Raw genomic sequence first — 11614 nt, forward strand, 5'->3', positions numbered from 1 at the left:
GCCTGAATGCAGCATTGCCACTGTCTGGGGAAATAATGGGAGAAATGTGGGGATGCTTTGAGGAAATTATATCTTACAAAGAGCGTGCAGTTTTCAGGGAAAGGTGTAATTTTAATTTAGATCCTACTGCACCAAACAGAAAGTGTTTTCCATCCCATTTTCAAAGTTCCAGTGACAAATAGCCTTGGAAGAAACCGCCTGTATTCTCCAGCTCTGCTGTGCACTTGCTCAATGACCATGAAGTCATGTCCTAGGCCAGAGGCAAAGGCCAGATGATGCAACACCCTACTTGGAAAACTCTGACTCCAGCCAGCATCTAAGGACCATTGCATAGGACCGAGGAAGTTCTCCAGCACAAGCCTGTTGCAAATAGCAGTTGCAAAGTTCTTGAATGAATGAGAGGAGGAAGATGACACTACATCTGTATATACATCTGTATATACCATTAGTTAGACAGCTATTATGATACAATGCTGCTTTTAAAAGGATGTTGGAAAGCCTGGAAGATTCAGCAAACAGTGACAAGAATGATTCATAGTATGGAAAAACCGGACTTGCAGAGAGCAGTAACAGAAGTTAATTTCATTAAGTTTACCAAATATAAGGTTAAAGGTGACTTAGGTTTTGGCTATAATTACCAATACAAGGACAGTTTATCTAGTATTTCAGCCCTTTCTAATTTAGTTGTCATACAAAACCACTGCACTGCAAACCCTAACACTTTGCTCAAGTGGTGCAGAGAGCCCTGACTAGACTTGGTGCTGTGGGAAAGGCTGATCTTGAGTGTATTTGTCAGAAAATTTGTTGGCACCCTTGGTAATAGAAGAGACATAATACTGGCTTTGGAAACTTCCCAGATGTTTTTGAAGGACTCCAGCACTAATATTCATCAAGGTCTATCTGCTAACAAATGAGAAACACATACCTGCAATTGCATTCAGCGTCAGTTGTGAAGGTGCCAAATTTGGTGAGCAGCCCCTTTCAGAAGAGAGCTGTTGTCACACTGTGTGATATGAATGCACAGTAGACTAAAGGCACCTTTACTGATTTTGAAGAAGTAGTCTGAAAGGTGAGTTTTCTAGTTCTAGGGCTATTTTTATCTTATAAATCTCAGGATAAGTTTGCTTCCCCAGAGCTGCTGGTAGCAGGAAAGAGCATTATACGTTCTACCACCTGAGTAGTAATCTCTGTCCTGTGTGTACTCCCCTGCCATGTTAGTCAAAACAGATAGATTGAGTAGTTTGAGATTTTTCCTCCTTAAGGAATTATACAAAGCTGTTCTACCAGAACCCTCTGACAGCAATTACTTTAGTCCGAAACTGTTAGGAAACAGAAAATCTCAACATTCAATTAATCTGTCTGTTTAATATACAGGACATATGTTCAACAGAACAATTCATTGTGATGTAAAAAAAATATTCTCAGTACTTCTGAGCACAGGATAAGATCCCTCGCTTTACCAGGTTTAACATTACAGGAGATGCTTTCTCATTCCTGCAGTGGTGCACTATTCAGGGTATGTGGGCTTTATTCAGTATAAACTTTGAGGAAGGGGTGGAGATCCCACAACAAAAATATCCACAATTAAGGGGAAATTACAGAGCAATTATGCTACCTTCAACAGCTGGAAAGCTTTGGCTGGCTTGAAATAACTTTTCTCCCACAACCAGCAGCTCTCCCAGGCCGTTCAGCACTCACCACCCTGTTGCCACTTACCCTCCCACCCACCCACTGCTCCCCCTTGGCAAAATACCAGAAAGCCTACTTCGATATTTTTTAAACTACAGAAGCTCTGGACTGCAGAACAAGCTGCAACGGAGGTCCAGATGTGGCAATAAATGTCACGCTTCAGAGCACTGCAAAGCACTCCCAGCAATGGCCACACATTCTCCTGTAGATCTGGGTTGCTGGAGTGGTGGCCCAAGGAGAACAAGAGTTGCCATACTGCTGTTGACTGAATGTATGCTGTGCATATGTTGGATGCATCAGCTGGCAAGGGGCCTAGGAAAAGCTGCGGTGACTGCAGCTTCCTTCCTCTCCCATCTGGCATGGGCACAGTGAGGAACTATCAGTGGGTGCCAAATTAAAGAAGAGCCTAAACAAAGAGATAAGCAGCCATGCAAGGGTGAAGCCATTTCGGAAGTGATGGTGGTAATTCAAGAAGTCTTTAGTGATCGCTTCAGGCTTCACTTCCCAGACCTTTATTCTTCTAAGCAAAGTTTATTCTTTCACATGATGGACTCTGTTAACCATACACACACGAAGTTCTTGTATAACTAACCTGAACCTTCGACTTTAAATGCTCTGCCGAGTCCCTTACAAGCCTGCTTTCTCTTGAGGCGGAAGATACATTATACTCAGTGATGGAGCAGAACAACAACAATGTAGAAGATTTCTCCTTGAATGTCTTTTCTGTCACTCCTTATCAGCCAAACAGATCCGATGCTCTGGTGTCAGACGGGGATAAAGCCGGTGCCACTTTGCTCTTTTCGGGTGTGTTTTTGGGACTCGTGGGGATCACTTTCACTGTGATGGGATGGATAAAATACGATGGCATTACTCACCTGGAGTGGACTCAGTTACTAGGGCCTATTCTGCTGTCTGTCGGGGTCACTTTTATTCTGATTGCTGTTTGTAAATTTAACATGCTTACATGCAAGCCCTGTAAAGAAAGAGAGGAAAATACGTCAGACCTCGATCAGACTGCAAGTGGACAGTCCTTTGTCTTCACGGGCATTAACCAGCCTATAACTTTTCATGGTGCCACAGTGGTACAGTACATCCCTCCGCCGTACCCGGCCCAGGAAGGCATCGCTGTGAGTCCTGGCTACCTTCACCCGGTGCTCAGCTGCTGTGGTGCTGTTTCCTCCAGCGCCTCACCGATTCCCACCCCAGGATCTGCTCACTTCTGCCCTGCATACCCCCTGGACAACCGAGCTTTTACTGGAGATGAGAACTACACTACTTATCCTGCAGAGAGTACCAGGAATCAGAGGTACATCTTCTGAAATGCCTTAGTGTGTTTGGACACAGTCTTCTAAGTATTTTAAGTGCTATGTAGGATTTCAAAGGAAACAAAAGCTGGTCCAGGGTGTTATCCTTCTTCAGACATTTTTTTTCTTTCTTTCTTAGGAGTATTTCTTGAGTAAAGTCTATGGAGACATAATTTTTCTGGAAAGCATTTTTATCCAAATGAAATTCCCTTATGAATCCCTTTCAATTTTCAGTCTACTAAATCTCTTGTTATTTTTGAAGATATTATATATATGCTGCTACTCATGGGTTTTATGCTTATCTTGCTACCTTTAGTCTGTTGACCACAAGGTTATTATATGTACAGCCAGAGGCTTCCACTCAAACACAATCACAACACATGAGTCAGCGCACAAACAGCATTTTTACGACAATGCGAGAATCAGTTTGGTACCAGATGCTCTCTCTCCTGATTACGCCTGGTCACAACATGCTCCTCTCCCACTGTAGCAACCTTCTAGCCCTTATTCTTTTCCTAGTTTGGGGTCATAAACAAGATCACCAATATTACAGAGCAGTACAAAACTGCTTTAATCAGACACAAAATAATCTTATACAGTTCCTTCCTCTAAGGAAAAATATTCTGATTATAGGAATTACTCAGAATTATGTCCTTCCTAGAACACAAGTCACTTTTAGTTCATTTGTCAAAGTCTGTTTGAAAAACTGATGACTGACCCATCGTCTTCAGGAACCTGTTTGACAGGCATAGGCAGCATGAAAACAAAGGTCATGTCCTGACACCTTTATACTTCACAAAAAGAACACAGCAAATCGGTGAATCACAGTAAAACTTCATCTCATAGCATCTGCTCAAGAAGTCAGGAAGTGCTTTGCCCAGATAAGGCTGACAGGATGCAGCACTGAGGTTACTTGCATGATTTATGTTTGCTGAATTCTTTTTGCGCCTGCTCCTCTTCCTATTTTCAGGTCAGAGGATGGTTCTGATGAGCCAGAAGAACTGCTGGAAGACTACGCCTGTGACCACTTGTCACCTCCACGTTATGAGGAAATATACCCACTGTCTTCATAAAATAACCATGGATGACAGACGACAATTCTAAGACATGCTAGCATTTTAATCCCCAAGAATCTTTAAACACTTGCGTGATAAGGAAGTGTGAGCAAGATCTTGGCACTGAAACACAGTTCAGTATCACTGAAGATATTTAACCAATCCCTTCTTTTTCTCCCTCAAAATTCATTAGCTCTTTGCTATGCAGTTTAGTAGCAGAGCTATTAATTATTTAATAGCAAAACTATTAACAGCAAAGCTATTAAACTCAAGGATCTATATCCATATTACAGTTCCCCAACAAGAAGCCTGATTTTCAGACTTGCTGAAACCAGTGTGAGCTGTGAATGTACAAGATGTTTGTGGAAGCTCATGATTGCTCCCAGACATTCAGCATCATTAGAAAACACTTCATTTATTCTTGATATATTTTCCATCTTGATTGTTTGGGAAACTTCAAAAGTCCTCAAGTGGCTGATCCATGAAAGTGCCTATAATGTCTTAATTCTGCCTGATTCTTTAGATTAGCTCATGCATTAATAAGTCCAGTCTACAGACTAGACTTCCTCTGCTTGGTTCACCTGTACAACCCCGTTCTGTAGTCAGTTTTTGAGCACCCTGCTTGAACCAGAGCATCCCAGAACAGAGAAAATATGAATAGTGACCTCTGTCCATTTTTACACAGACCTCTAAGAGATTCTGCATGCATCACATTCAGTTCCCTCCCCCACCTGATGGGATGCAAAGAGGAGTCCTAACAACTACTAGGTTAATGTCCCTAAAGAAAACGGCACCTTTCTGAAGCCTTGACAGAGATGTGTGGTCCTACCAGTTTTAAAGGCTTTAACAATCACAGCTTGTCCCTGCTGCACCCTCACTCTATGGGAGAGCTGTGGTGGAACCCCTCCTGAGGTCCCTTCTTGTTTGAATTTGGGTCCTAGGCACACAACTCAGGCTGTAGGTTCCCCCAGAGCATCCAGACAACTATGGGTTGCAGTGAACTTTATTGTTCAGCTTTCAAGATCAACATGGTTCCAGGCACTGGTAACCACAAATGGATTTTCAGCCGTATCTAACAGAGGATGAAGTGCATAAGCTGCAAAATCTTGCAATCCAGAATGGAGGTCCCAAAAAGCTTTACTCTAAGCCCCAGAGCAATAAGAATGCCATGAGTCCTTTCATTTTTATTTTGTATTTCCACATATGCTTCAAGTTTTGCTTTTGAGTGTGCCTAGAAGTGCCCTGACACAGCTGGACAAGTCACTACCTCCCCATGCAGGATCCTATCAGTTTGCCTACCTCCCTCAAAGGGCTCAAGCCAAAAGTTGTTCTCAGCCCACACCTGCTGGAGCAAGCACCATGCAAAACAGTCTAGAGGGCAATGGTCACCATCCAAAGTAACCGAGAGGTGTGCTCCTGGTGTACCTGTGGGTCAGCCTCCTGGCCTGGAATAGCACAGCTAAAAGCAGGTGTCCATTATGGAATGCATGAACTTTCTCTGACTTGCCAACACAGCTGTCTCAGCTCCTGCCAGTTGTCATCCATCTGTGATTGACCTCATTGATCTCATTCCTGAAGGCTGGAGAAGCCTGGTGTTGAGCACGGGTAGGCGGCACGGGATGTACCTGGCAGCTGGAAGTCAATGAGTGTCCATCCAGCCTTGCTAGGAATCAGGAGACATAGCTCTGGATGGAGACATGCATTCAGAACTTTGTCCAGTTGCATGGAGCTGCAGATGTGCACCGACCTCCCTGTCCTGCATACTTAGAGGGTGCCAAGAAATAAAGCATTTTTAGAGAGGCACAAGACAACCACTGTCCTCCATAGGGGTGGACATGACACTCACAGAGGTCATATTTGGGATGCAGTATTTAAACAGACTCGAAGCTGGATTAGCAACTGCAGCAGCAGCTACTGGACAGTGACTACAAACTATGTGCACGGTTTTTCTCACTAGAGAAATATGGAGCACACTGATTTTCAGCAGTGATGGCCTCGTGTTAACAGGTAGGCATGTGTAGTTGCAGAAAAGCAGGCACTCTGTGTTCAGCATGATCTCTACGGGATTGAGTGAGAGAACAGAAGGTCTAAAAATAAATGCAAGTTTCTCTTATGGAAATCTCTTGCTCCTCTTCCAGAGTTTACACAGAGGTGAACTCATCCTCCCTCCACAGCAGGAAACTGGAAGGTCCCAAATCCCCAGTTAGTTCCACATGGACAGATCCCTGCACTTAGCACGTAGTTCTGCTGACTCCAGCAAGCACTGCAGGAGCACAGAGGTCAGGCTTGATGGATCCAATTGCAGGACCAGGGTCAAAATTTCTACCCGATCACCCTCCCCCACAACAAGAAAATTCCTTCAGTCACAAACCACAGACTTCTGCTGCTGCCCTTCCCCCCCCCCCCCAAATATTTGGCATAAGCATGTTTCATGGGGTAATTATAGCTTTATTTTTATGACATCAAATCGTACTGTCAGAGTAAATATGAGAAATCTAGAAGATTACACTGTGGACTCCATATTGGTTTTAAAGTGTACTTCTGTAGACACTAAGTTCATTGAAATAGACCTGGGTTTCTTTTCAGTGAGAAGACTGAATAAATAATTTTAAATAAGTACGTATTAAAATGATCTTGACCTATCAGATGAATTCTGCCTGAATTCTGTAGGAGTCTTTTCATGCTGCACAGATATTTGGGAAGCTCCAGTCTGACATTTCCTTGCTGTATTGATTGCTAATTATTGTTTTTAAGAATAGAGCAATATTCTATGAAGGCTTTTCTTCCTCCTCTTCCTTCCACCTTCTACTTTCATCCTTTTTTCTATTTTAACAATTTTTTTATCTTTAGGCCTTTTTTGCTTTTGTTAGTGTATGATCAGTGATACAACCATCACATTAATTCACCTCTCAGCATTATGATCTTTCTGCCCTATGACAAGTGAAAGAACAAACCGATTTGGCCAGACCTTCAATCAAGGCGAACTGACACAGCTCTGCTAGATTATGCTGATTTAAATCCCCAGAGCAGCTGGAAGATTGTATTTGAGATATTGCTCAACCCATTTTTCATTTAAATTTGTGCTCTTTAAGCAAAATTACCTTCTCCCACATTGCCTACAATGCTACTGCAGACTTGCAGAATGATGCTTTATTATAGTTAGAGGCATCTTGAATTCTAGCCACAGAGACAAAATGTTGTAGGTGAGTATTCAACTCTAACACTGACTGGGTTATTGGGATTTTTTCCTAATATGACTCCACTTATAAGGTTTTGACTAGAAATTTGTTAACACATGAAATCGATAGACATGTCTATTGATACGAAGCTGAACACGGGCTGTTCATTGCAGTAAAAATTCTGCACAGAGCTGCTCTGAGATCAAGGAGCTATTTCAAAACACTGAATGCCACATGCCAAATGCAGCTGCAGAGTGCAAATTTCTTCTCAGATAAAATCTAAATCTGAAGTCTGCTTTTTAACATCAGTGCTGCCATATCTGTGAGGAAGTACAGGAATATATGAGTCAAGATTTGCTTTGCTTTGGTCTCGTAGCACTTTCTCACAAAAGCCTAATTTCACCAGAGGTGCCTGTTTCTGCCACTGATGCTCCTGTGCAAGTGCCTGCACGCACATACCCAAGCAGAAAGCTCGTGCAAGCGGGTGTTCAAAGGTAGTAGTGCTGAAATCCCTCAAAGAGTTATTTTTAAACTGAATCGGGATTTAGGAAATTGGGGTCTCGGGAAGAAAATAAACCTGTAAGTAGGGCTCGTTCCTTTCCAGAGAGCCCTAGTTACGTGCACGGCCGGCCTTCGGCGCGGGGTCCCGGCGGGATGCTCGGGGATGCTGCTCTGCGCCCCCAATTCCGCGCGGAGCCCGAGCCCCCGCTCCCACGGGGCCGCGCCGCTCACCCCTGCCCCAGCTGGGCCACGGCCGATCAGCTTCACCCCGAAAGCGGCCGGAGCGGTTTGCCCGGACGCCTCCCCGGCCTCTGGCCGGCGCACCCCCGCCACGTCCCGCCGCCGCCAGGGGGCGCCGCAGTGTCCCGGAGCGGCTGGTGGGGACGGGGACGGGCCGGGGCCGGGGCCCGGGACGGGACCAGGACCGGGCCGGGGGCCGGGGCCGGGGCCTCCCGGGTGCAGTCCCGGTCCGCGGAGCTGCTGTGCCGGCGGCTGCCTCCGCCTGCCTGGCAGACGCCGCCGGGACCCCCCTTTTGCTTACCCGCCCAAGTTGAAATTGGACGGCGTGAACGCGATCGTGCGTCCCCGCTGACTCGGCAGGTGGCAAGGGTGCACAGCCGGTACATTTTAAGCTGCTGCCTTGTTGTATGGCACCTGGCTTTTGAGCCAGGAGGGCTGAAGCTTTTCTCCCTTACTACGAATACTAAAGATGCCATTAAAAAGTAGCCTGGGCTCCCACATAGCTGACAGTTGGCTTGTTTGAGGAAAAAAAATACCTGTCGTGAAAGACCTAGTGAAATCACCAAAGAACTGGGTATCCCCGCTCTCACAGGAGTGGATGTCTGGAAGGACTTCAGCTTGGGGAGAGATGCTGCACAGTGCACTCACATGCACCTTCCTCCTTGTCCTCACTCCTGTCATCTAATGGGACCGACTTCTCTCTGCATGAAGGGGTAGGGGGTAGTCCAAGAGTTATTTGCAAAGAACTAGGGCATGCTGTTTGTATACAGCATATAAAATCATCTGTGCCTGCTGCAAGTATCATTATTGGCTCCACTTATCATTATCGACTCAGCTGTCAGAGCGAATAGACATCAGCAGGACTTGCTGAACATCACTATTGCCGCTCCACCCCCAAGGGTACACCGGTGGGTCTGGCAGAGAAGCCTACAGCACAGCCAGGTGGGATCTCACGGGCTGTGCCTGCATTAGCTGAGCAGCGCTGCTCAGCAGGAGTGGGTCTGCAAAGTGAAACAGCAGGTGCGGAGAGCCTGGTGTCCACATTCACTGCATGTTGGAGAGGTTTATATCAGACCTAGTCCTGTGGACTGAATGCTGATTAGCAGTTGAAATACACAAGTTGTTCTTCTAGGGTGTATTTTCTGGTTTGGCTTCATCCAATAGACATTGTTCAGCTCACACCTGTGATGTGATGCAAAGCCTCGCAGGACAAGTGGGGACTGTAGGGAGGGTCTCTTCAAAAGTGCCTGACCTAGAAACACTCATTGCCCTACAGGCATGGGGTGACTTGCAGCAGCTGCAGGAGTTTCATGTGGTGGAGCAGAGACCGATGTGGACCTACATGAGAGGTTTGCCTCAGCTTCCTGACACCAGCAAGCTCGTGGGAGACCCTCTCCCAGTACTGATGGAGGTTACTTTGAGAGGTCTCAAGGCACAATGTCAACATCTCCAAAGTTACATGCAGTCCAATTTTGAGATGTAGCAGGCTTGTGTCTTCCTAAACAACATTTGCAAAGCAATGGAGAAGTTTTTCCATAGGGAACAGGCAAAAAGTACTCCCTAGCTCATGTAATCAGTCAGAAAATGCCCTCCTGAACTTCACCCCATATGTGATAACAGCACAGGGTCAAGGGGAAATCAGTAATGCCACATTTGCTTGTATCTGTGCTATGTGTGGCAACTCTAATGAGCAACTGATTGCAGCTACACACACTATTTAGCAAACACCATGGGACAATTTGTAGCAGAGTAGCTGCTGTACATTTTTTATAAAATCCTAGGATGAGATTATTGCTCTCCTGTTTGGGTTATATTGTGTCAGATTTTTAAAAGAGAAGGGAGTGGATGCTTTGTGTTTATTTTTGCAGGTGAATCATCAGTCTATATGTAAGGTGCTGTGCTTGCTGTTTAGGGAACAGGGCATGCTATTTAACAGTCCTGGGTAGATGGCCTGATATTTTCATGTTTTGCATAGCTGCAGCTTCCTTTTTACTTACAGTTCAGTGGGTACGATAGCTTTAAGGTAAAGCTTCAGGCTTTGTCAGCCTGAAGATATACCTAAGGAAGTATTGAACAGTAATGCAGTCTGAGTAGGTTGCTACCAAAAAAGAAATAGGTGTGCATTTTAAACTTCTAACCATGAAACTAGTGGTAGCTTCCATGCTAACAGACACATCTTGGGGTCCCATTTTTGTTTTTCTGCTGCTCTGCAGCCCAAACCCAGCCAGCAACAGGCCATGCTGGCATTCAAGGCAGTGTTGTCTTGTCACAGCCTCGTGTCCCCAGGCACCTGCCACACATCACTGAGGTTAGCTTTCACAGCGTTGCCTCACACAGAGGCCTGGAAAAAGCTGGCAGCTTCAGTAGGCTGCGGTTTGCACCTCTTTGCTGGTTTTGTTTGTCGTCATTTTTTTTTTCACCATTTAACATGCCACCTTCTGCATTTATGTAAAGCAGGACAGAAGTTACCACAGCACATGCATCATGACAACTGTTTCATTATCTTTTTCGAAAAACACACTCTTTAGATAATCAGTTGGCCTCACTCTGCTTATGCCATTTTAAGGGAAGGAGGAAAATAAACTAATAAGACTTCAGCAGAAATTAATCTCTTCAGAACTGTAGAGATGCGATAGGACTTTTGCCACAAAACAGCAGTTCTCTGCAAAATCTTCCATAGAAAGGGATGGAAGAAGACAAACAAATTATTGTAAATAGTGAAGTCACATAGATTAAAATCTGTACGTATGTAATCTGTCAAGACTGTGGTTTTACTAATCCTGATAAAACTTTAAGGGAAAATAAATATTATTTTTACCATATTTGCTCAAATAAGGCTTATATATTCCACTTCCCAGATTTTGCCTTCAAAATCAGAAGTACTTGAGTGCTTTGTGATGTGCCAAGACTCTGCATTATTATAGAATCTTCTATGTCTTTTTGGTCTTTTGCAGACACACAGGCAGTTGATCCTCCTGCCCTCCAAGCTGGCTGGACAGGCACTGATCAGGACACCCATAGACAACACTGTGCTGCCACAGGGGCACAGAGCACCTTTGCATCAGGGTTGGTTTTTGGCAAGATGCCTTTATTCACAGACAGAATAAGCACAGTTTTGTCTCTAAAAGCTGTACTAATATGCACATGCTTCATCTTTACAAAGCAATCACATCAGATATGGACTTTATTCTTGTATTTTAAGATCCTTGAATGTGGCCATTATTTGTATCTAACAAATCTTGAGAGGCACAGAATGCTTGATAGGATAAAAAAGGCAGTAGTATGAAATGTAAGGAAAGGCAGTAGTATGAAATGTCTAATGCTTCTTGTGTGTTTGTGGGTTTTTTCAGCCTGTTAAAACCTGGATATGCTGGGAAAAAAACGGACGGAACATAGAGAAGAAGCTGTGGTACAATCACATATGCAAATCCTTCCCTCAACTGTAGTGACATCAAATCCCACCCAGCTTCAAGAAAGCCACAGGGCAAAGGCATAAGTGTCCAGAGAAGTGGGAAGATAGAAAAATAGGGAATTGCTGGAATGCCAGTGGAGGATGGCTTCTATTCTTATGCTTCTATAAGGAGGAGGAAAGGCAGGGAAAAAAGAGCAAGCATAATAAATCCGTGACGGGGAGGGAAAAAAACAG

At 44.6% G+C, this 11614-nt stretch overlaps 1 protein-coding gene across 1 annotated transcript; it reads left to right on the forward strand.

The window, feature by feature from the left end:
• The first annotated feature begins 2363 nt into the window (after positions 1 to 2363).
• Positions 2364 to 4066, forward strand: TMEM174 (transmembrane protein 174). Its single transcript, XM_052775891.1, has 2 exons — positions 2364 to 2995; positions 3964 to 4066. The coding sequence occupies exons 1-2, from the start codon at positions 2364 to 2366 to the stop codon at positions 4064 to 4066; spliced, it is 735 nt and encodes a 244-aa protein (XP_052631851.1).
• The last annotated feature ends 7548 nt before the right edge of the window (positions 4067 to 11614 follow it).

Source organism: Harpia harpyja, chromosome Z (genome assembly GCF_026419915.1).
Source record: "Harpia harpyja isolate bHarHar1 chromosome Z, bHarHar1 primary haplotype, whole genome shotgun sequence".
Classification (NCBI taxonomy): domain Eukaryota; kingdom Metazoa; phylum Chordata; class Aves; order Accipitriformes; family Accipitridae; genus Harpia; species Harpia harpyja.

Coding starts and splice junctions, on each gene's coding strand:
- TMEM174 (XM_052775891.1), top strand. CDS start 2,364: ATGGAGCAGAACAACAACAATGTAGAAGATTTCTCCTTGAATGTCTTT. Junction 2,996..3,963: donor GAGAGTACCAGGAATCAGAG/GTACATCTTCTG, acceptor TCCTATTTTCAG/GTCAGAGGATGGTTCTGATG.